Source organism: Heterocephalus glaber, unplaced genomic scaffold (genome assembly GCF_053883595.1).
Source record: "Heterocephalus glaber isolate CG9 unplaced genomic scaffold, H.glaber_assembly_v1.0 deba00001547, whole genome shotgun sequence".
In the NCBI taxonomy this organism is placed as follows: Eukaryota; Metazoa; Chordata; class Mammalia; order Rodentia; family Bathyergidae; genus Heterocephalus; species Heterocephalus glaber.
Window position 1 is genome coordinate 3,655,001 of NW_028258340.1, and position 26,775 is coordinate 3,681,775.

Sequence of the window (26,775 nt, forward strand, 5' to 3'; positions counted from 1 at the left end):
TTTAGTGTTTCTCCTTCCAGTTCATTTTTTTGTTTGGTTGGTTTTTGTTTTTGGAGACAGGGTATCACTATGTAGTTCAGGCTGGCTTTGAACTCATTATGTAGTCCAGGCTGGCCTCGAACTCTGTGACCCTCCTGTCTCAGCCTCCCTAGTGCTGAGATTACAGGTATGCACCACCATGCCGGGCTATCCATTCATCTTTAATGAACTACAATTAAACTTCTGCCCCCAACAATCCACTGAAATTGCTCTTTTCCAAAGTTTGGCAAATCTTTTCTGTGAGGGTTCAGATAGCAAATATTTAGGCTTTGCAGGTCACAGAATATTATCACACATTTTTCTAAATAACTCTTTAACAATGTAAAAATTACCCTTAATTTTTAAAAACTCCATAATTTTTTAAAACATCCACTGGTTATTAAAAAAAATAAACCCACAGGTCACAGGGTATATTTTGCCTGTACCCTGTGGTACAGGCAACCCCAGCAATGTCACCAAATACCTCAGACGATCAACTCCTATGAGCACTGATGCACATTTGAATCATGCTCTCCTCCTTAAAATACTTTCTTCATTTGGCTTTCAGAGCATCACTCAGATCAATCCTCTTCTATTCTTCTTTGCTAGTTCCTCAATTTCCTGGCATATTATCCTCCAGGGCTCAATCTCAAATTCAGTGTTTTTCTTAAATCTTTTCTCACCCCTAGGTGATTTGACCCAGCCTCATCTATCCTTTTAGTCTATCAAAGTAGCTCAGACTCCTCTTTCTCACATCTTACTCTATCAGCTAAGGCTTTCAAATATACCTAGATGCTGATCACTACCTACTGTTGCAGAAATGAATATTTTGCTTAAGATGACACTGTAAATTAACAGTGGGTGTGGGGGGAATTATATGATCATTTTTCTTCTTCTTTTGTAAATTTGTTGGATTATCTATGTCTGTGAAAATTTTACAGAAGAAAATATACTCCTATAATATATACTGAATCACAACATAGTAGTAACATTATACTACTGCAAAATTCTTATAAAAATGGTTCCTCAAACTTTTGTCTCAAAATATATAAAACCAAATAAAGACAAACTATTATGTGAAAAACCAACAAAATAGCTAGGCATTCTATTACCTGAGTGGAGTTAGATAGTTGGTTTTTCCACGGCTCCTCTGCGCTGCTGGTCAGGTTTGTGCGGTTATGAGGTAGAGTGAGTGCGTTTCGCTGCAGGTAAGGCACGTTTCCATTACTTCCACTTCCTGTTATGTGATTATTGCCTATCAAAATAGTGTCTGTATTTCCCAGCGTTCTTGATGTGCTACAAGGAATATGGCCTGCAGAAAAGGGTCCATTGGCCAAAGGCTGCCCAGGGCAGGCAGGGCGGACTGTAGGCTGAGAGACGCTAGGCACTCTGGTCAGAGTAAGCTGTGGCTGCTGGCCAGAGACTGAGTTTGTAGGCAGTGATGAGTCAGCTGTTGGCCCATTAAGAATTCCAGTAGATCGTACCTGTGCAGCTCCTGTTTGTCTCATCTATCAAAAACAAATGGAAAGTAAATGCTATTTGTGTGGTCTACAGGGGAGAGAACCAGGGAATCTTGATTTGACTCCAAGATTTAATTTAATTTCTCTGGGTTGAAAAATGCCAACTTTGGGGCCAGGGATGTAGCTTAATGGCACTGTGCCTGCCTAGCACAAGGATCTGGCGGGGGGGTGGGGGGTGTTAAAAAACAAGAAATTATGCTTGTTCACTTTTAGATAAGAGTTTCTAGAAAAGCAGAAGTGTTTCATTTTAAAGAAACATCCCATTAATAATGACAAAATAACACAGCTGAAAATTATGAAAAACAACTCTGAAATTTAAATGACTTTTTCCCAATCATAAAGTAGGGACCTCAGAATTTCATTCTGTCAGATGTATGCCAGATCTTCCAAACTAAAACAAGTCCTACAAAACCTCACCTCAGTTTAAGATAGCTTATTAAGTACTAAATAATTTAAATAGACCTAGAATACATGTGAAGTGTCACACAAATAAATAATAAAACACAAAGTCTGTTCAAAATTAAATTTACAGCAGTTAAAATACTCTATTACAAGTATTTTAAGAAGCACATTCAGTAGATTCTAACAAACAGCTATAGGAAGTAGAATGGAGTATAAATGTGCTCTAAAATGATGCAACAGTCAATAAAAATACTCGGAATGCTAACAAATTTTAGGGGGGAAAATGCTATACACACTTGATGTTGTTGCATTAAGACAAATTGACTTTCCAGCTGTTCTAGCATCAATTTCTGTGCTGGATTTAAATTATTTCTGTTTGCGCGGAGCTGTTCCAAGTGCTAGAAGAAGAAAAAAGGAGAATACAGTCAAAGACATATCTAAGATACTACTCTCAGCAACCATTCTCTGAAATAATTAAGATAAACTCTAAACTACTATTTGGTCAAAGATACTGATTTTTGACCAATAACCATCAATCCCAGGATAAAACCCTTTAAAACACTTGAGAAATCTAAGTAAGAATTGAGGATTCATATGAACAAGGCTTACTGTAATGTGATCTTTCAGAGATGAGCACAAAATTTTACTCAATATATTTTTCAATATTCACACAGAAAACTCTTCAAATTTAAAAATTCATTATGACAAATATGCTCAAAGCAGCACTGCTTAGAATAGGAAGTTTGCCAACAATCTGAATGTCCAAAATGAGTAAGCTGCTTAAACAACAGTAGCATCTAATAAAGAAATATGATGTAACCATAAAACAAGTTCTCTATATACTGATACAAAATGTTCTGTAAAATACATTAACAGCACACAAACAGACCCCCCCCCACCTGTGAAAGATATCTTCTAAGCTCCACAGTGGATACTTAAAACCACAGATACACTAGATCTAAAATTTAATGCCTTTTTCATCTGAACTAAATTGCACACTGTGGCTGTGCATTTGGAGGTGTGACAGTAAAACTAGCACACTTTTTTTTCTTCTTCACAAGTTTACCAATAAGATATGCATTCTTACTGCAGAGCTTAGCAACTTTAGCATATGATTTCCTTCTTTTATTAAGCGGGAGCTTTCATCTTTTCACTTAAAGAAGCATTCTGTGGCTTTGGCATATCCAAATTGCCATCACAACACTCTTGTGCTTTGGGGCTATTAGGTAAAATAAGGATTATTTGAATATAAGCAATTTAATATTGCAACAGTTGTTTTGATTAATGAGATGGCTACTATGTGGCTAAAGGGCAATAGTATATATAATGTGGCTATGCTGGACAAAGGAATGATTCATGGGCCTGGTGAGATGGCATGGGATTTTATCATGTCACTCAGAATGATGCAACTTAAAATTTACCAATTGTTTATTTCTGGAATTTTCCATTTAAATTTTCAAACCACGGTTGACTGTAGGTAACGAAAATTGCAGAAAGTGAAATTACAGATAAAGGGTAAACTATTTGTATATAGTATTTCATCATTTGTAGTAAAAGACAAAGATAGTACATGAAAACGGGTGGATAAATTTGCTTATACATGCACAAAATACCTCTGGAAAGACAGATAAGAAACTTAATACCATCTGTCTGTTAGAAAGGAAACTGAATGGGTAAAAGAAGGACTTGGAAGATTTTATCCTTCTACTGTACTCTATATTTATGCCTAACACAATTTTAACCATGTGAATGTATTACTTATTATAAAAAAAAGCAAAACTAAAAGCAAGCAAAAGAAAAGAATGAATGATCTCCATTATTCTGGTAAATATGGGTTCATTTTACTTATATAAATATTGAGTTTAATCCCATTCAGATTTAGGAATTAATAAAGAACTTAAAGCTTACTACCTCTACTCCTTTCTAATAGAAGAAATAATTTGTCAAAAGCATATCTTACATACCTGTAATTTCTGTGGTGTCAAACACCATGAATGAGCTTGCTGCTGTACTGGAGGATGTGACACAGCAGGGCCACTACTCCAATTATCAGAAGTATTCTGAGGAAAATTGATTTTTAAAAAATTAAAGAACATTTGGTTAAATCCACAGAGTTAACAATAATGACTAATGGAGACCAAATGACCATGAATTGGAATATTTATATATATGAAAAATATTATAACACATTATTTTTTAATTTTTACATGCATAAAATTGGAAATCATTAAGTTTAAAAAAAAATTCTTTAATAAGCCACCCAAAAAGGCCCACCCCTAAACTATGGCCCAAATGGCTAGCCTAAATATCACACTGTCCACTAGATCCAACATTAAATTTATTTCAATGTCAGTAAAAAGTGATGATGAAAAGTGTCCTGAGAGCTTAACGGCAGGGAGATGAATAAAATGATTTGATGAATGCAAACTTATCCCTACTTTCTACAGTTAATATGATTCTAAGATTGAGGATGAAGAAACTCAAACCTTTCACTCTTTGATGTCCACAGATTTAAAGTAAAGGACAGGAGATGCTCAAGCTGCACAATTTTAGGGCAGTTGGAGCTTCTTTTTTGATTGGGATTTTCTATTTCTCTAAAATATATACCTTTGTTGGACTAGATGTTCTTTTCCTCTTGGCAGGACTGGACAGGTCATCTACTTGGCTAGAAGGAATCATGTGTAGTGGCAAGGACTGCTGTGAAATTGGTGTTTGACTGAGGCCTAATACAGGTTCAGTATTTGGATGATGAGGTTTACATGCCTAAGAATCACAGAAGGAAGACAAAAATAGGGTTCTATATATTCTTAATTCATTCCTTCAAATTATAAAACTTTACAAGTTACATGTTTTGCAAAGCTATGTGGACATCGCTGATTATTGAAAATCAAAATAAAATGAATCATCAACAGAGGAATGTGTACCTTCCTTTGAAAAACTTGCTTTAAAAATTAAATAAACCAATGCAGCATTATTTTAAGAAATCTTCAAATCATGAAAATGCACAAAGGTTCTAAGTTGGTACCCCAAAATTTCTTCCCATATCAGAGGGAATTTTATTTTGATCTAGATTCCCTTAGCAATTAAACCAAAAGGCTTTCATTAATAAAAGCCTCCTGTGCTTAGTTAAAATAAGCTTGACCACTACAGATTGAAAAGAACCCTTAAAGCTGGGCACCTGCAGAACATAACCCAACTTCTCACCTGCTGTGCTGTGTTCATGGCACCCTGCCTGGAGGTAAGCTCTGCGGGGATTGGTAGGCTCCATGCCTCCTCAATACTAGGAAGTAATTTAGTTTTATTCTGTAGACTACCTTGTGGAAGGTTACACAACTGAGCCTAGGAAAAATTATGTAAAAAGCAAATTTAACACAAGCCTACTTGAGTAAGAGCAAGTCCACTAAATCTTCCTAAATGGTATAACTAAATGTTTCTTAAAGAAAATAGATTCGAAATTTGGGGCTTTAGAAAGATACTAAGTATAAAGAGGGTAACCGGAATATAACCTTTGTGAGAATTAAAACAAAGCTGAGCTCTGTTTTCAGAGTTCTCATAGCTGTCTTCTAATGAAACTCCAAGTGAGAGTGAAAGACAGTGTTTGTGTTCTTTTCTTTAAAATGCTATGACAACTTAAAAATGTAGACAGTACATAGAAAAGAATTGTGCAAATTAATATGCATCAACAGTGTAAATGTGCAAAAGAGCATCTTTTATTTATTTATTTTTGGTGCCGGAGATCGAACTCGGGTCCTTGCGCTTGCGCAGCAGGCAGCGAAACCACTGAGCTAAATCCCCGGCCCAAGAGCATCTTTTAAAATATTGCATATCTTACTTAAAATGAAAAGTGAAATAATATTACAAGCTACAGTATGTTTACAAAATATGGAAACAGATTATAGACGTCAAAACACAACTACATAAACTTTCCAGCCACCCTCCTCCTGCCTAAGTGTCCTGGGGAAATATGTGGTTTTAAAAAATTGCTATGTAAAAATTTTACCTGCAAATACTTAATTCTTGCTGCAAGTGCAGAGGTATTACTACAACTTTTGCTTCTAGTTGCATTTAAGTAGCATTTAATGGCATCCTGAGGCTGGTTGCAGGATTCATAGAGAGTGCCTAGATCCATCCAGGCTGCAGCATGGCCATGGTCCAATTGTACAGCACAAATATAGGCCTGTAAAGCATCCATAGGCTGATTTTGCTGTTGATATAACACACTAGAAAGACACATTAAGAAAAAAATTAAGTCAAATAAGAACTGCTTAGCTTCATAACATGATTTAAACTACAAAGGACATTCATTATACATGATAGAACAATCTTTGTATATCAAATAAATTACCATTACTTTTATACAAAGTCTTACCCTATTGAACACCATGTATCTGCACTTGCTTCTGATTTATCAATAGACTGCCTGTAAGATATAAAGGCATCCTGAACTTTCCCAATACTTGAATAGCACCTGAGAAAAGAGGAGGAAAAAAGTCAAGAAAATTGCATTTGTACTCAAATTAATTTTTTCTGAAATGATTATCAAAGCAAATATTTTTTAAGACCTAATAATCTAATATATTTATGTATATGTGTGTATATACAAGGAATTGATAATGTACATTATAATTACTCCTGAAATAAACTATATTATAGTTTGTCTTATAGGTATTAAAGCATGCTGCATTAATAAATTTTATTAAATAAATGCCACATTACTTCAATATTTTTTATTTTATTATTATTATTTGGGGGTGGGGTACCAGGGATCAAACTCGGGACCTTGCACTTGCAAGGCAGGCGCCGGAACCACTGAGCTAAATCCCTGGCCCAATATTATCATATTTAAAGTTGAACACATCCCCTCTAGTTCCTCGTACAGTCAGAATATGAAGTTAAAAAACGAAACAAAACACTTTATGTTGGCAAGTCTTGAATCAAGATTTCAAATCTTTTCTCAATCTTTAATTAATAAAAGATGCAATTATAACATAGTTAATCTCAAACTAAGTATCAAAAATAATATAGAAAAGATAAAGTAGGGCTGGGGATTTAGCTCAGTGGTTTCACTGTCTGCTGTGCAAGTGCAAGGACCCGAGTTCGATCCCTGGTACCAAAAAAAGAAAAGAAAAGATAAAGTATAATATTTAATGACTAGTAAAGACAGAAAGGTAAGACTGAAGCTTCAAAAGATGTGCCATTTTTTAATGTAGATGTAGCTGCTGTATATAAGAATAGCAGCTGAAATCATAAATACAGAAATTATCTTGAGACTTGGCACCAAAGGGAAAAGAAAAGAAAAAGAAAAGGAAAAGGAAAAGAAAATAATTGAAAAGAAAAAAAGAAAAGCCCAGTCCCTAACTTCAAGGAGCTAACATTTAGTTGAGGATTTAAGATATGTCACAATGCCATATCAAATGGCCAGCACAGACAATGTAAGAAGAGACCACTATGAAGTGCAGGATTTGGGAGAGGGAAAGTGGGTAAGAGATGTGAATATATATAGATGTGTATTTAATATGGCAATTTTGCCAAGCAAACAACATGGAAAAAACATATAGATACATATAGAACAATTTATAATAAGCTAATATTTGTCCTGTAATTCACCTATTTTGGGATTTAAAAATTAAATGTATTTACTTGCTTAAACACTATATTTTTATCCTTAAGGTTATTCTTTGAAATTGTATTGATTTGTATAATTTAAGACTGGAAATCACTGATTAAGGTAGTGAAGAGGAGATATTTTAAGTAGATTGAACAGTATGAGCAAAATCTAATGTACTTATAAGAAAACACAGATAAAAAAAAAATAGAGAATTTTCAATCTAGCCCAAAAATACCCTGTAGTCTGCTTTCCTAACAAAGGGAATTTCATGACTGAAGTACTTTACAGGACTATCAATCTCCTGACAATGTGTAGGACAAACTGGAAGAAAAATAAGTTATGTACAGTAAAAGAGAAGATGACCACACTCACTCATTTGGAACAGGCCAAACTTGAAGTGAAAGTAATCAAAGTGGCAAGAATAAGAGATGTGAGAAACAGGAAAGCAAAGACTGATAGAAGACTTCATAACTGACTGACTGACTGACTGATTGATTAGTCAGTGATGGGAAACCTTTCGGAGCTTTCAATGATACAAACAGCCTGCCATGGCACATGTACTACAGGTTCACCGCCATTGGATTAGATGTCCACAGGGATGGTGGCTACAACTTTTAAGGTCTAATTAAACAGGAAAAAAGAAAGGGGCAACTATATTCTAGTTCACGGATAGGGTGCTTGCCTAGCCCACACAAGGTCCTGGGTTCAATCCCCAGCACATAAAAAAACAAACAAAAACTGACATTTTTGCAAAAGGAAAAGAACCAGCTGGTTTGGGGAAGAACATGATGAATGTGGTCAGAAAATGCTGATTTTGATGCAAGATAGAGACATTAAAATGAGAAGTGTTAAAGAGCAGACACAGTCCTAGAATTTAGGGTTAGCTTTAGGTATAAATAGCTTTAAGTATTGAAATACAAATTTGGATTTTATCTATATGGCAATGAGGCTATGAAAAAACATAGAACACCTATGAGAGAGATAAAAATAAGTAAGGAATTACTATCTTGTGGACTGAAATGTTAGTGACTGAGATTTTAAAAAAAGGTAGTTTCACACAGCATCTGCAAACTGTTTTATGAATAGAGAATTCATGTGAAGGAGTCAGCAATAATGCCAAACAGGAACAGACACCAGAGGGAAAAGGAATGCTTAAGAGATAGTAGAAAACATGCTCCTTTTGTTGTTAAATTGAAGCCAAATCTCAGATTTATAGACAAATTTGCCTAGCCATAGAGAGAAAAAAGCAATATTTCACAAAAACAATGTTTTTACATTCTATATCTGCAAAGTAGAAAACCAGTATGTCCAAACAGAAATATCCCAGTCCAACCACCAACCAGTTCTACTCTACTTCTTTTTTTTTTTTTTTTTTTTGGGTACCAGGGACCGAACTCGGGACCTTGTGCTTGTGAGGCAGGTGGTGGAACCACTGAGTTAAATCCCCAACCCCAGTTCTGCTCTAATAAAACTTAACAAGGTATCTTCTGAGACAGCTTTGTATACTAATAATAAAACAAACAAAACAAAACCAAAAACAAAAAAAACCAAGCCTTGGGTGAACCTGGGGTGAACTGGGTGACTTCCCTCATCCCTTCCAGTTCTAAGGTTCTGTAACTCTTTGAGAACATGGTCAATGACTGGGGCTAGTATTGCAGAATGCCATATTACAATTTCACTTTGATACACACATGCTCAATGATGAGCACATTCAATCTTCAACATAGAGTTAAATGAAGAGGCAAGTGATTAAAAAGCCTGAGAAATATTACAACCATCAAATCCCAAAGTTTCTTAGTGACTCTTGAGGTCTTCGGTTGTAGCTTTAATAACTTTTACGATATAATTTATTTATAAAATTTTCTCACAATGAAATGGATTAGAAGCAACATAATAGAAGGCAGTGAGAGAGGATAAGCAAACATGAAAGAAAGCATAAAACAGAACCAGAATCATACTACAGATGAAAAATGTCTAAAATGATCATCTTGAACCCCAAAGCAAGTCAAATTGTGAAGAGTATCTCTTATTTGACAAGTTAGAAAAATGCATATTTGGAAAAGTTTCCCAAAAGATTTCATTAAAAGCATCTCAATGGCTCAGGATATAAAAGTTAACTGCAAGAAAAAATAAATAAATAAACCTGTGAAATTCTGTTGAATGAAACTGAGAAATAAAGCATTAATAAAAGTAATTTTAGATGTAGCTCACTATATTAATTTTATAAAACTAGAATTTAAATTTTAAAGCATTAAAAAGTGATCCAAACTACTGCAATTTTATTAAACTATTACTTTTTATTTTGGGTGAAAAGGAACATGTTCTAGCATACATTTTTTTTTAATCTGTAAAGAAATTTTCATATATAAACCTTAAAACTAGAGGCAATGACTAGGCACCCCCACACACTTCCCAGTGCCAGACCTCTTTAATAGGCACTACAGAAGCCTCACATTTTGCTACAGTAACAGTAGTAATGGTGCTACCTCAAATACAAATGGAGTTTAGTTAGTTCATTTATTTCATTATTAAATAGTCATTTTGTCAGACAAAAAGATACACAGATAGCAAGTTGGTAAGATCCAGTTTCTACTCCAGAAAAAGAGAAACACAAAGTTTGTACTCTCAACCTTTATTTAGGAACAACCCAAATTAGACAACTTTATAAGCATGGAATAGGATGAAAAAAATCCCTGCCAAAAAAAGGTACCTTTCCAGTCAACTCATATTGTATATATCACTACTGAGTAATCAAATATTTTTTAAAGGAAACATCATAGCACCATTCTCTTCCATCTAATCATACTTTGATAAATTTTAAATGAAAAATGAAATTATATAAACAAACTCAAATATTCCTATGTAAAAAGAGCATGAAAAAACTTAAACCAAAATAAGATAATTTCAAAAGAAATCATAAAATTGAAACCTTTGGTCTAGGAAGGTATCAACCAGGTAAACTAATCTAAAATTTCTCAACCACAAGATTAAAGACATTTGGAGCCAGGTAATTCTTTGTTGTAAAGTTATCCCATGCATTGTAGGATATTCAGCAGTAGTGGGCTCTACCCACTGACTAGATGCCAGTAGCACTCTCCAACAGCTCCCCTCACCGATAGCCACTGATTTAATACAATCCTATTATAACACTATAGCTTAAGGAAAATTGAAGCCTCATGATTTAACTGTATCCATAATTCTACAAACAATAACTAAACCAGTACGTAAATCCAAATCTTTGGATCTTTCCACTATATCATGAAAGTTAAAACTGATTAGGAACCAAAACGTAATCTGAAGATGGAACAAAAATATATCAGATAGCATATACCTAAAGTATATTTCAGATAATCCCTGAAGCATTATAATATTCAATGTTTGAAGAGTATGGAGAAACTTTATGAACTCTGAAAACTATTTACAAAACATGTCACTTCTTTCCAACAACTCCAATAGTAATATAACTACTTTTCACTGTAACATTTCAGGTAGAATTGTGACTTGAGATACTATTAATCAAGTATGTCTATTCTATTGGATATATTATTAATCAAAAGTATAAATTAAAAGGCTCTATTTGCTACCAGTAGTTATTGGGCAGTTAAGAAATTCTTTGTTCTGTTAAGTACACATAAAGAGAAAGTAGAAATCAGAATGAAAGGCATTTGAATGCTTTATTGACAAATTAATATCTCATAAAACTTTTTAAAAACCAGCAATAATTCTGGTCAAATTAAAAGTCATTTAAGCAAAATAAAAAATGCCTGCTAGAATAGATTATGTTATGAGAAAAATCACCACATTTAGATGCTTCCTTGTACTATTTAACTTCTATGAATCTTTGTTACAATGTACTATATTTAAATGAGAAAATACATTGTTCAAAATATAAATGTCAACTAACTTGGGGGAGGAAGGGTCTTATTATGTAGTGCAGGCTGCTCTTAAACTCCCAATCTTCCTGTCTCAGTCTTCAAATGCTGGGATTATAGGCATGTACCACCATGCCTAGCGGTAAACTAACATTTTAAATTGTAATTGAAATCTCTTAGCTGGAATAGACAAAACCAAATACAAATGTCTGATAAGTCTCACCTTCCAAGGAAGTACCAGGACTGGCCAGAATTTGGATCTGCTTCCAATGACTTCTGGAGATACTGAATAGCATAACTTTCCTTGGTAGCTTTATCTCCCAAGAGATCCACAGTATGATGCATCCAACCTACAGTAAATGATTTAAAAATATTTACATACATTACTTAATTACTTCATTGGTCTTCTGTTTTTAAGAACACTAAACAGAAAACAAATAAAAATACCCTTTTCGGTCAACTTAGTGATTTGGTTTGGAGTACATACTCCCAAATTTTAGAATTGCCAATTCTGGCAATAAGAAAGTCTGATTCTCACAGTAAGGTAATGTCAAGCGATACAGAACTTTTATTCAAGACAAATTAAAACAATTTTAAATACCAAAAGTAGATTATAAACCATAAATACTATAGTGTACCTTTTCACTGTAAGATTTCAATTATAACTGGGATTTCAGATCTACTATCAGTCAAATATGTTCATTATAAAATTATAACTAACAAAGTTCTATTGGCTATCAAGTCATTTTCTAGTATTGATACTTTTAAAAAATTCAAGTTATGAACAAGGAATATAAAATATTACTATTTTATATTATTTACTAGTCTATATAAAAATAAATGTACATTTTAAGAATCTCCAAGACACTACTTATCTCCAAGAAACAATGACGGTTCAGATTAAAACACATTTGTTCTTCCCATATTGCTCCTGTTATTACTAGAAGAAAAAGATCTAGAGTAACAGGTTCCAAAAGAAGCTGCTCTAGAAGCAGCCATAACAGGTATACAGCCATAAATTAGACTCAGTTAGTATTCTTCTATCCAAAAAACCAAGAATAGTTTACTTTTATATTCTGAAATTTGATAGGCCATTGCCAAAGAAACCACGTGATTCATGACTCACAAATAGCTCAAAGCAAAATCATTTCAATGTATTTCTTAAATTTATAAAGAATATGCATTTTTGCTGTTGACATTTTTAGTGAAGCTAAAATGTATTTAAAACTGAACAATTATACATAGTGTGGATAACAAACAGTTCACATTCAAACACTAGATGAATGAGTAAAAGTATTTTAAAGGCATCTCACTTGGTCTTTTTCAGAATCAAAACCATTTTTACTGTACTAAAAGCTTGTTTTTTGTTTTTTGGGGTTTTTTTGGTACCAGGGATCGAACTTGGGTCCTTGCGCTTGCGCAGCAGGTGGGGAAACCACAGAGCTAAATCCCCGGCCCCCTAAAAGCTTGTTTTAAAGATACAAATGCACGTAATTCAAATACCATATAATTCATTAAAAATTTTCATCTTCTTTAATTCTTTTTTTAGGGGGAGGGGAGAAACAAGAATCTCTCTATGCAAGCAGGGAGGCCACAAACTTGCTATGTAGTCCAGGCTGGTCTCAAACTGTGATCTTTCTGCCTGTGGACTCCTGAATGCTGGCATTACAGGCATGTTTCTCCTGCTTGGGCTTCCATAATTCTTAAGAGTACAGACAACTCAAGTAAACTTTTAATGGATAAAACTAAAAGCAAAGGTTTTATATGAAGGTAATATGTTCATTTTGTATAGCCAATCATATGATATTAATAAATCTAAGTTTAAAATTATATTAAAAAGTTACATTATGAAAACAACCACAGGCCAGGGATTCAGCTCAGTGGTGCTGCCGCCTGCCTCACAAGCGCAAGGTCCTGAGTTTGATCCCTGGTACCATTAAAAAAAAAACATACAAAGTTGGTTAAAAATACATTTGTACAGATTTGCCTGCCAAAACAAAACAAAACTGAAAAGATAATTTAAATACAAAATACAGGGAAAAAAGCCCTCAATAATTAGGCAACAAAATGAAATATTGGGGAGCTCTTCCCATATCTTCTTGGTGATAGTGACACATAACATCCAAATGACCAGGTTCCCTCAAGCTCAGTATGAGAATACAACCACATACTTATAGAAACCATAATGTTAAACGTCCTACAGTTTTTAGATAGAATGTTTTAATTTCACAGTTTATCAATTAGTATTGATAAAGTTAAGAAAGCAAGCTCACCAACCACTAAGTGACTTTAGGCAAATCACTGAACTTTACTGAGTAAGTACATATATGGCATGTATTATGGGTTAAATACTAGAAATAATTTTGAAAGATTAAAAGGATCATCTGCATTAAAGAATCATACTGAGATAGACTAGAAAATGGCAATGCTTAGCAAGGGTAGAAAGATGTTGTGTTCAAATTAATTTTTATCAAATTTGCACAAAGGAAGGAAAAGGATTAGAATACACAAACTACATATTTGCCACTCCTCACATGTTAAAAAAAAAACAACATAAAGAGAAACACTTATAATAAGCTACATATATGCTATTACATACCTAATTGCTGTAAGACAGTTGCTTTTACTTGTGCAGAAAGATTTTTTGTCTGCAAAAGTTGTTCATAAGCTTCCTTTGCAGAATGATACTTCCTCTAAAGAGCAGAGAGATTTAGAGAAAAATGAAGTCATTATAATCTTTAAAGAACTATCTCATATACTAAGAATTACACAATACTGAAGATGCTTTAGCATATTTTTAAAAACCAACTGAAAGGGAAAAAGTGCTGACTTCATTATTGAGTGTTTCTTTAACACTAGGCAGCTTTGAATAGGCCATGTTCCAGAGTACCTAACACCAGTAAAATTACCATTCACTATGGCAAAATATCATTAAAATATGACCTTTTAGGAATTTGCCAACTCTCACTAAGATAGCCTCAACCTATTTAATAAGATAACTGACTTCAACTTTAATATTAATAAAGCCCAGAGAAATAGTCTACCTCTAATTGTATAATCTGTCTGCCTAGAAACACCAAGTTTCCAAACAAAGCAGTAAACAATGAGCACCTGTCAAAAATGCTTGAACAAAATCTAAAAAAGTAAAAAAATAGTTAAAATCTAAGTTTTAAAGACAGTTTCTCATATATAAAATATCCTACAAAAATATTTACAATACTATGATTTTAAATACATCAAAACTCCCAAAGTTATAGTCTATGTTTGTAGTAAAGTTCCATAGGCAAATCTCTAAATGAAATCATTTACCCACAGTTCTCTCCTCAAAAGCACTAATACAACTGAAAGCCATTATAGTCATAGTCATAAAGCTTAAAGACAGCCCAAAACAAAAGGAAAAAGCCAACAAAAGAAAACCTTATAAATATTACTTTTAAGATATAGTTAGCAGAACAATGGATTGAAATGGCTTTTATTAATATTACTCCTACTCTGTAACTGCCTGAGAAAAATCGTTTTCAAAATAAAAAAAGAAAAGGTAGAAATATAAAAGTAGTTGTGTGAACCTCAGGTAAATCACACATACTATGATTCAACAAAAAAACAATTGATGTAAAGGTAATAACCAATATTTCCTACTACAGGATTGTTTTAAGGATCAAATGAGATTAGTAAATAAATTGGAAATAATTAAGGAGCTATATATAATTATTTCAAAATAGGGAAGATTTTAGAGAATGCCCACTGAGATTATAAGTAGTTATTAAATAAATTTTATTTGTCAGCCAAACTAATTGCCCCAAAACATTAACCTGGTCTAAATATGTTAGTTACCGAAGGATAAGGAACAAGTTATTCAATTCAATTTATTCAACTGATCGAAAAACATTTGTTGAATGTCTAACACACAACAGGAATGGCTAGGACTACAATATACTGAAAAATACACACAGAAAACAAAACATATTGTGCTATCTACAGTAACAGTATGACATTTCCCAGAGCAAGAATGACCTCAAGTTTAGAGTACTAGCAGGCTGGGCAGAAACTGCAGATACAACTTCACGAAGCCCTTCTTATAACAGTTAAAAATGACTGACTGTATCCTAAGACAATGGAGAACTATGGAAAGGTTTCAAATAATAAGGAAGGCCATCTTTGTGGAATGATCTCAACAGATGTTAACATATACCCCCAAACACTAGTACGATAATAAAAACAATGTGAAACTTGAAAGACTGGCTGCAACGACTTGGGAAACATAGTTAGATTTCTGTCTCCTATCATATTACCCCAAAATGGCAAATGCATTAAAGACCTAAATATGAAAAGTATAAAACTAAGAGAAGAAAATATAGTACAATATTGCCTTGAGATGGGAATTTATTAAATGTGTCCAAAACAGCACAAGTCATAAGGAAGAGAAAAGACCTCACTCAAAAAGCATAGGCAGAAAAATAGGCAACGGACATAAAACTCAACATATAAAAGGTGAAAAATGATGTGAAGTGTACAACTATAGAAATCAGAAAATGTGAGTATAAATGATACAATCTTCTATCCTTCAAATCAGCAAACAAAACAAAGTTGGGTAATTCTGAATATCGTAGGGATGTGAGTAAAGAAGACTCAAGTCCCACTGAAAGGGGATTTGCTTATGAAACGAAGCATAGAAATATGCTATACAATCCAGCAATCTCACTCTTGAAATATATATGCCAAAGAAGTAATGTTCCAATGGTACTGTTTATAGTAACTGGAGAATTAGGGAACAATATAGGTCTTTAACACTATTGCAAGTGAAGACAAAATAAGTTGAATGCTTACAGTAGAAATTAAGCAGCAATTCCAAATAATGTAAGAAAAGCAACATAAGTTTATTGCTAACAGTGCTGAGTAAAAGTTCTGCCTCTCGTAATGTGGAAGCAACATCCCTGATAGTTTTAAATTCTAGATTAAATAGCAATGTCAATGATCAAAAAGCACTAGAAAAAGATCAAAATCAGGCTTAGAACCAGAGAGAAAGTACTTAAAGAAAAGAAATGGCCCTGAAAAAAAAAAAAGAAAAGAAATGGCCCTGAGTTAGTAACCTCCTTTATGTGGATCTTTACCTGCTGTCAGGCTCCAAATGGTGTTTGGCTGGCTGGAACTCAAAACAGAAACCAGCAATCTTACTAGCCTAAAGAGGCATAGGACAGACTTTGTGGCTACCAATAAAACTGGAAGTAGACACAAAAATTCAAAGGAGACAGAGAGAGGAAATACCAAATTTTACATGTCAATACTGCGAAAATCTCTGGTTGACTGCACCACAGATGTCAAGTAGCCTAAAACAAGTGAAGAGATCAGTTGGCAACTTACTGAGACCCTGTCTTTAAATAAATAAATAAATAAATCAGTTAAAAATTTTTTTAAAAAGGAAAATCCTTGACCGCAAGCAGGGAAAACAAAAAACAAACAAATAAACAAACTCCTTCACAAATACAAAGGATATAAGAATGACAACTAACTTTATCCAACTATATCAATAATCAAACTAAATATAAACCAGACATTCCAAACAAGAGGAGACGGAATTGATTTACAAAAAGGGCTGAAAATATGCCCTTTTTGAGATGCAATTTACATAAAAAGATACAAGTAGGTTGAGAATAAAAGGATGGAAAGATATCAAAGGGTATGCATTAGAAAGCCAAAGTAAAAAAAAATAGCAGATTTATCAGACATAAAGATTATTTCATGATGATAAAGGACTAATTAATACATCAGGATGACACAATAACAGAACTTCAAAATACAACGAAGACCGATAGAATGAACACTGATAAAATACTATTGACTAATCTATGGAATTTATTCTGATTTCACCAATTCATCCCAACTACTGTTCCTTTTCTGGTCCAGGATCCAATCCAAGACCCCACACTGTGTTCAGTCAATTATGTCTCCGTACTTTCTTTCGAACTGGGAAAGATCCTCAGGTCTTTGACTTTCATTACTCTGACACTTACAAAACATAATGGAAAGTTATTCTGAAAGATGTCCTTTTGTAATTAATAAGTTATCTGGTAGGGAGATATCCATCATTTATATCAGTATGAACTAATACATTTTATTTTGTACCTTAGGATCCATTACTATAATTACTTGTTTCTTAACTTGCATTAGATTTGATGATCAGGAGTTCCCTGGTTCCCTTTCTTGAAGAGCAATATTTAGACACTAAGATCTGAGCAATAGTGTTGGAAAGAATTAACTGCTTCTAAGTCATCTTAGCAAATAAAGCTAGAAAATATATTTATGTATGTATACATAAAAGTACATACCCTCCTATATCTATTTCTATCTACTATATTTTTAATGATCATAAATTCATACTGATATCTACAATTCCAACCCAATATCAGAATTCAGACTAGCCTTTCTTCTTTTCTTATCTCTAAGTTCTCTCCAACAGTGAAAAACCTGGCTGATACTATCTGTAACATATTTATTTATTTATTTATTTATTTATTTATTTATTTCTAATATTCAGGATAAGTAGTTGGAGAATTTCTAATCTGTACCACTGTAAGTATAGCACAAGATTTTTCTTTTAATAGTTCTTTTCATATCTTATTTTCACTAGAGTCAAAATATTGTTCTCAGAGCTGGGGATGTAGTTCAGCAGTAACAGTGCCTGCCTGGCAAGCACGAGGCCCTGAGTTCGATTCCTAGTATGAAAAAAAAATATATTGTCCTCTAAGGTACTTAAGTTATTTTCATTACCAGCCCCCTTCAATGTAGTTATACTTTTCATGTATAACACCATTAGATTCATTTATTACTGTATGTATTCTATTTTGAGTTGGCCAACATCCTGATTGATCTTAATTACTCAATTTTGGAGTGTATGAAACACTGTCAGGTTGTAACAGTCAGAGCCATACAAAAATTATATATTCAGAGAAGTTCTGCTCTCTCCACATCCCTATTAACTCATTCATATCCACAGCGGATAGGTAACCAATCTCATTTGTTTCTTGTTTACCTTTAGTATTTCTTCTGCCCAAATGATACCCATATATTTTGTTTTACACATGTATATCTGCTTTCTCCCATAAAAATACACTCTTTTGCACTTTGGATTTTTTCCACTTAACAATATATCTTAGAAATCACTTGGTATCAGTTCACACAAATCTTCTTCATTCTTTTCTACAGGTTCATACCATTCCACTGCATGAATGTGCCAAAGTTTATATAACCATTCTCCTCTGAATAGGCATTTAGGTTGTTTCCAATATTTTTGTAATTACAAACAATGTTGTGATTGATATACTTTTGCTTATACATTTTTATACTCTTGCAGTATATTTTCAAGGTAGATTCCTAGATGTGGGATTGTTAGGTCAAAAGGTAAGTGTATATAGTCTTGCTAGATTATTGCCAGATGCTTCTCTAGAAAGGTTGTACCACTATGCATTCCCAAGGTGAGAAACTGTGCTTCAGCGGTTTTGATTTGCATTTCTCTTTCTCATGTTTCTATATTATTTTTTCTTAAGTGTTTGTTCATTCTCCATGCCCCCCCCCTCATTTTTCCATCAGGGTTTCATTTGTTCCTCAAGTATTTGTTACACAGTAGGAAAATTAGCCCTTTGGCAGTAGTACATGTTACAAAACTTTTCTCCCAGTATCTTAGATGTCCTTTGAATTTATGACTGTTTTGCCATTAAGAAATTATTTTTATGTTGTAAAGGCTGACTGATCATTATTTTTATTGCCTCTGAATTTTGAGGCATAATTAGAAAGTCTTCTTCTATATCAGGTTTGATGAGGATGTCATGTTTTTCTCTAGTACTTTTTGCAGTTTATTCTTGTGAATGGTTTGAGTAGTAGATTTAACTTCATCCAAATCATTGACTAGTAGCATCAACTTAATCTCAAGAAATGAAGGTATCATTGGGGACAGGGATTTAGCTCAGTGGTGCCACTGCCTGCCTCGCAAGCACAAGGTTCCGAGTTCGATCCCCAGTACCAAAAAAAAAAGAAAGAAAGAAATTAAAGTATCACCTTTATCCTATGCTCAACTTCTACATACCACTGACCTGTCTATTCACATGCCAACATCACACTGATTTTGTTTTTACAGTGCTGGGGATCAAACCCAGGGCTTCATGTATACTAGGCAAATGCTCTACCATGAAGCTAAATACCCCCACCCTATACACTTAATTGTATGTGTTATATATATATATATATATTTTATGTCTAATGGGCTTAGTATTACACATACAATTTCCACCTACTCTTATCCTCGCTAGTCTAGCATATTTTTTCATTTCAACTTAGCTAACTCTTTGTTGGTGTTTTATATTGATGGTTTTGTGATACTTATAAATTAACTTAAGGAGAACCAAGAACTTTATACAAGTAAGTCATAGTAACTCTTTTAAGTTTATTTCTAAAGTGCTTGCTTTGGCACCACATATGCTAAGTTTATTTCTAAGATCTAATCTACTTTGCTGATACTGCACATGATTTTTCCCTAATTTACATTTTGACTGGTTTTTGCTGTTGACAGGTATAAATTTCTGTATACTAGTTTATACTTCTGATTGACTTCTCTAACTGCACTGGTTAATACCTACAGACCATCTAGGTACAAAGTAACAGTAATACAGAGTAATAGAGATAACGGGCCTCTTCTGCCTTGCTCTTGATTCTCGTGAAGATGTCTCTAGTGTTTTCCCTCAAGTAAAATACTAGCTTTGGGCCTAAAGCAACCCTCAATTTCTACATGCAAGACTGATTTTATTAAGAATGTCAAAGGATTTTTTAGAATTTATACTGATACTTATTTGATTTTATCTTTAGTTCTATTCTAATTCATGACAGAAATGGATTTCCTAATATTCAGTCAGCTTTGCATTTCTGAAATATGACCTGATCAGAGTACACTGGTTTTTAGATGCAGCATTCTTTTGAATATTTAAGTATTTTTAGCTAGGCATGGTGGCACATACCTATAATCTCAACACTTAAGAGGCTGAGATAGGAAGATTCTGAGAGTTCAAGGCCAGCCTGGACAACATAGCAAGAGCCTATCTCAAAAATTAATTTAATATTTTTATATCAATATTCATCAATGATATTGGTTTGCATTTCGATTCTATATTTTATACTGTCTTTTATCAGGGTTGGGTATCAATGTACTTGCTTCAAAAAGGAATGAGGTGGGCTGGGGATTTAGCTCAGTGGTTCCACCCCTGCTTCCCAAACGCAAGGACCTGAGTTCAATCCGTGGTACCAAAAAAAAAAAAAAAAAAAAGGAATGAGGAAAAATAGTATGATGATACTGCAAAAAGTTAAATGTAGAATACAATCCAATAATTTCTCCTTCTGGATATATACTGAAAACAACTGGAAACCGTGATTTGAACATATTTACACATCTTCAAGCAGCATTAGGCACAACTGTCAAAAAGTAGAAACAACTCAAATGTCAATTAACAGATGAATAAACAAAATGTGGTATTTACACACAATAGGAAAGTATTCAGTCTTAAAAAGAAGTGAAATTCTGACACATGCTATGACATGTTCAAACCTTAGAGCATACAAAGTGAAATAAGCCAGATGCAAAGGACAAACACATGATTTCACTTATGAGATGCCTAGAGTAGTCAAACTCAAGAGATGGAAAGCAGAACAGTAGTTGTCAGGAGTTGGGTGAAAAGGCTAATGAGGAATTACTGTTTAATAAGTAGTTTCACTGTGAAATGAAGAGAAAGTTTTGCAGATGGGACAGTGGTGATGGCTGGACAACAATGAATGTACTTAATGCCACTGAACTATACACTTAAAAAATGGTAAATTTCATGTTTCTGTATTTTAAAAGATTTTAAAGCACTATGGCCTATAGTTAGTTTTTATAATCAGGATTTTTCATTTGCACTTTATTTTTAAAACAAGCTATACATAGGAAAAGATTTCATAAACAAAACCTCAGTAGCACGGGAACTAGCTCAAAGAATCAACAACTGGGATCTCATCTTATTAAAAAGCTTCTGCACTGCAAGAGAAACCACCACCAGAGCTAACAGACAACTACAATGTAGGAAAAAAATTTTACCAGCTGTACATCAGACAAAGGACTACTATCTAGAATATATAAAGAACAAGCCGGGGATTTAGCTCAGTGGTTTTGCCGCCTGCCTCACACGCACAAGGTCCCCAGTTCGATCCCTGGCACCAAACAATAATAAATAAATAAAATATATAAAGAACTGAAAAAAATCAGACCCCCCCCAAATTTAAAGACACAATTCAAAAATGGGCATCTGAAATGAACAGATATTTCTCAAAGAAGTAAAAGCAGCAAATAAGCATATGAAAAAATGTTCAACATCACTGGTCATTTGAGAGATGCAAATAAAAACAACACTGAGATTCCACCTCACCCCTGACAGAATGGCTGCTATCAAGAAATCAACAAATAACAAATGCTGGTGGGGATGTGGGGAGAAAGGAACCCTTCTCCATTGTTGGTGGGAGTGCAGACTGGTGCAACCACTGTGGAAATCAGTATGGAGATACCTCAAAGAACTAGGGCTAGAGGTCCCATTTGACCCAGCTATTCCCCTGCTGGGTATCTTCCCAAAAGAATTCATACCACCAGCAATATATGCATACCCATGTTCATAGTGGCACAGTTTGTGAAAGCTTGGAAACAGCCCAAGTGCCCATCAAGTGGAAACTGGATAAAGAACATGTGGTTTTTTAATAAAATGGAGTACTACTCAGCCATGAAGAACAAGAAACTAGAGACATTTATAACTAAATCGATGCATGTTGAGGCCACACTCTTAAGTGAAATAAATAGGACACACGTGTAAATACTGAATAGTTTCTCTAGTATGAGAAACTGAAAGTGTAAATAAGGATTAAAATGATTAAAACAAATAATAGATAATTTGAAACAGGAAGAAAAGGTTCGAAGGAGTAGAGGAAGGGGAAAGGAAAGAAGAGAAAAGGAAAAAATGGAAACAAAGTCTGTGTAAATAGGGAAGGGAGCACAGGGAATGGGGAAAAAATAAGAACCAAGATACATCATGTACAGGTACAAGCACCCAATAATAAATGTAAATGTACTGTATACCTAAAATGCACCAATAAAAGAATTTAAGCAAAAAAAAAAAAAGAAAATTATAACATTAAGAGTAACGTAACTGTGGTAATAAAGCAGTTTAAAATCTGAAAGGAAAACATAAGAGTACTTATATTTAAAAACATACATCTAAATATTTGTTATATCTTTTTCAAGTAATTACAGATTAATTATGTCTACAAAAAAATAAAACAAAACATGCTAAAGACATCAAGTGCAGAAAGGACCATTAGTATGATCAAACACATTACATCTCCCAAAGTCTGATGAAGAAATACTTCACAAGCCCCACCATAAACAATAAAAGAGGAAGAGGGGGGAATAACAAGTTATCCTTCATGTTCAGGGAGCCCTGGAATTATGTGGTGTTTAAAGGCCTGCTAAAATTCCCCTGAAAAAAAATATCTGGGCATGGTACTTTCTGCATAATATAATTTTCTTTACAAAAATTACAGTTTTATAACCTTTCTCATTCTTTTTTTTTTGGTACCGGGGATCAAACTCGGGTCCTCGCACTTGCGCAGCAGCCAGCAAAACCACTGAGCTAAATCCTGGGCCTTAACCTTTCTCATTCTAATGAGGTAAATTTTGCTAACCTGTATTTCCCTGGGAAATAGTCCCTTTCATTTAGGTTTTCAAATTCACTTGCATAGAGGTCTGCAAAAGTAGTGTCTTATGATTATTTTAATTTCTTCTGTTTCCATGGTTATGTTATTTTGTATATCTGTGCTTTCTCTCCCTTTTATACCCTGTATCAAGTTAGTTACTGGTTTATCTATTGTGTTAGCTTATTTCAGAATACTAAGATCCTAACCTACAGTTTTTGTCTCCTGTGCACATTACTATTTATTAAAAAAAAGTCTTAACATTTCCTGACAATATTATCGGTTTTCTTGGCAGTGATTTTATTAATTTTGTTAACCAATTTCCTTACATTGAATCATCCTTCAATTATGAAATAAACCTTGTTCTATTCATCACATATTATGTAGCTGGAATTTTTCTTAGAATTTTTAGATTTGTGTAAGATACCTAAGTTATAATATTTAGGTAATAAGTTAATGCTTGATAGAAGAGAATGTTAAAAATGAAACTAACAATTCTTATAAACAGTGTTATTCATACTAACATTATTTATAACTATTCAAGATGGAGTAGTCAAATAATTACAGTACATCTGTGCAAAGGGATATATAATGCAGTTCTACGAGTACTGATACGGAATTTCTCAAGACATATTATGTTAAAAATTACAATAATGGGCCCAAGATTTAGCTCAGTGGCACCATGCTTGTCTCACAAGTGCAAGGACCTGAGTTCGATTCCTGGTACCAAACAAAAAATTACTATAATGTCAGAAGAGACCATATATATTTTGCTCACTTGAACAAAGGAAAACAAAAAACATGTATACATACATATATATGTGTGTTGATATGTGTATACATGTATGTGCATATGTGTATGCACTGATATTATGTATATGAGTTTGCATATATGCACTACACACACACATGCACGCACACACACCACTGAGTTTCTCTGGAAGAAAAGGAAAACCACTAGTAACACTAGTGGCTTTAGGGAAAGAAATAGGTGCTAGGGAAATGAAGGGAAAGGATAATTGTATTCCTTCAGGCCTTTTCATTCTGGATTATCCAAAAATAACTAACAGTTTTAATAATACAATGGGAGAAATCCTGAACCTTTAAACTTAATAAAAATTAAAAAGAATGAACTGTTCAAGTTATTTTATTAAATAAAAAAGCTAGCTGATACATTATTAGAAAATTAATTCATTATAAATGCTCAAAAATAATATATTTGGGTATAAGATATACAGAAAAACAAAGTTATCTTTGACAATATACACAGAAATCTAATTTCTAAAATCTACTATGATATGAAGAGTTTTGTCTATAAGATCATAAAAAATAAAAATTCAGGGATGGAGGATGAGATCCCACTAAAATTACCCAAGCCTAAATGCATATGATTTTAAGCAAAAAGGATTTTTAAAATTACTATGCCTCCATCTCTACAAAAGGCTTTCTTTTTAACGTTAAAACACTATAAGCTTGCTATCACAAAATTACACTTGCTAATACCTCTTAATAAGAATGACCTAGTAATATCAAGACACAAACACACACACACACACACACACACACACACACACACACACACACCTTTACCTATCAACCCCAGCTAATTATAACACTGGATTAAGTCTCCAATCAGATCTCAACCCTAACAGCTCCTATCTGAGAGGCCTTCTTTAACCACTCTAAGTATACGTATTCTACCATTTTTCAGTTTTAATTATGATTGTACTACTGTTTAATGTTATGAAGGTAATGTAGGGACAGGGTCCAAAGGGAATACAAAATGATACCAAATTTTTTCTTTATTAGTGGGACAACTTCTTCCTATATAGAGAAACTTCCCTTGAACTTAGTTACCTAGCAGTAGCCATCAACCATATGTAACTAATTAAACTTTTAAAATTCACATTCCTAAATAAGGTCTGTTGGTATAAACTGGATTAACTGTAATAAAAACTAAATTTTTGTAGGTGGGTAAGGTAGCCATTTTACTTTCCATATATTTTCACCTGAAAAACAGAATTCTTGTTATAATCACTACAGCAGAGTTTGCAACCTTTTCACAGGCTTATAATAAGTGTCACTTTCCTGTCTGCTTGTCATGAGTTTTGTTCTTTTGAGTTTAATATGAATGATTAATAAATTTATAAAATAAAACAATCAATGAATGGAGAGGACCCTGTCACCATATTACCTTCACAATAAGACTAACAGACCACTTTTCGTGAGAAATAATGAAAGCCAAGAAAAAATGGAAGCAAAATCTCCAAGAGGTCAAATAAACAGAATTACAACTCTAGTAAAAATATTCATTAAAGGGCTGAGGGTTTAGCTCAGTGGTTCTGCCGCCTGCCTTGCAAGCACAAGGTCCGAGTTCGATCCCCGGTACCCACCCCACCCCCAAAATCATTAAAAATAAAGGTTAAAAAACTCATGCTTCAGCAATGGACAAATCACATCAAGAACTAGAAAAGCTGGCGTGAGGGGGTGGTTGGGGTGCATAGGGTTAGTCAGAATTCAACCTCGGTGTGCTTTATTTCTGATTCAGTGGTATGGGAATGGGAGGTATTATTGGTGGTACAAAGGATTATGATATTAATTTTTTAAAGTTCCTCCCATGGCTTTGGCTTTTAAGGTTTTCCAAGTGGTTTTCCTACATATGTAGCTGGGTTTAGGAACCAACAGTATGAAGCTATCTGAGTATCTCACAACAATATACACAATGGGTTGTAGTAGCAAGATCTTGTATCTTCTGGGTATGAGCTTACATTGCCTTATTATTGTACTTAGATCAAAATATCAAAACAAAAATTATGCATAGATATAACAAACAGTATTTTTTCTCCAAAGCTGTTCTAAGATGCATGTTATATACAAACTATAATTAACTTAATATTGGACCGGGGATTTAGCTCAGTGGTTCTGTTGCCTGCCTCGCAAGCGCAAGGTCACAAGTTTGATTCCTGGTACCCCCCAAAAAAACTTAATATTCAGTCTCTTATAAACGTATCTCCAATTTTCTATAGTACTGCTTAAAGTAAATATGCTTTACCTTTAATCATAAACTAAGCAAAATCTACCACTCACAAAATGAAGCATTCTAAAAGTGAAAAAGATTTTAAAATAAAAGTAGTCATGAAAGTAATGGTAATGACATCCAGACACCTTTCGAATAGTGACATGTAGAGGGGCTATTTTAATCTTAAGAAAAAGTCAAAGAAACTATATAAAAACAATGCAGTACAAGTACCTGAAACATTTTGCAAAGAAAATGAGGCATTGTGGATCATGAAAAAGATAAATCTTAAATATAGCCATTACAAATCAAGTTTAGAGGCAAGTCATATGAAATGAAACTTCTCTGTACATAGCAAGCACTCCATAGTAACTAATTCATTTGACCTTTAACGAGTATAAAATATAAAATTTATGTAAGACTTAATGCTTAGAACTCCATTACAATTATCTACATATATTTAATTCCATTAAGGCATGAAATGGGTGATAATTTGTTTTCATTTTAAATTGGGTAAGTTAAAACACTTACCTGGGTTTCATATAAGTGGGCAATGTGAAACTGAACTGCAAAGGATGATGGAAA

At 33.6% G+C, this 26,775-nt stretch overlaps 1 protein-coding gene across 10 annotated transcripts in view; it reads right to left on the reverse strand.

Moving 5' to 3' along the window:
* Window positions 1-26,775, reverse strand: part of Kdm6a (lysine demethylase 6A) — a 213,940-nt gene that overhangs the window by 40,072 nt on the left and 147,093 nt on the right. For 4 of the 10 annotated variants that reach the window (XM_004871534.4, XM_087189827.1, XM_087189828.1 and 1 more), the window contains 10 exons: window positions 26,722-26,756; window positions 14,020-14,113; window positions 11,644-11,770; window positions 6,310-6,408; window positions 5,941-6,160; window positions 5,145-5,279; window positions 4,548-4,703; window positions 3,905-4,000; window positions 2,237-2,338; window positions 1,131-1,526 (listed from right to left, as the gene is read on the reverse strand). In XM_004871534.4, coding sequence (XP_004871591.1) covers window positions 1,131-1,526; window positions 2,237-2,338; window positions 3,905-4,000; window positions 4,548-4,703; window positions 5,145-5,279; window positions 5,941-6,160; window positions 6,310-6,408; window positions 11,644-11,770; window positions 14,020-14,113; window positions 26,722-26,756 — 1,460 coding nt within the window. The remainder of the gene's footprint in view (window positions 1-1,130; window positions 1,527-2,236; window positions 2,339-3,904; window positions 4,001-4,547; window positions 4,704-5,144; window positions 5,280-5,940; window positions 6,161-6,309; window positions 6,409-11,643; window positions 11,771-14,019; window positions 14,114-26,721; window positions 26,757-26,775) is intronic. The other 6 variants (XM_004871537.4, XM_087189829.1, XM_004871535.4 and 3 more) reach the window with 3 other exon arrangements.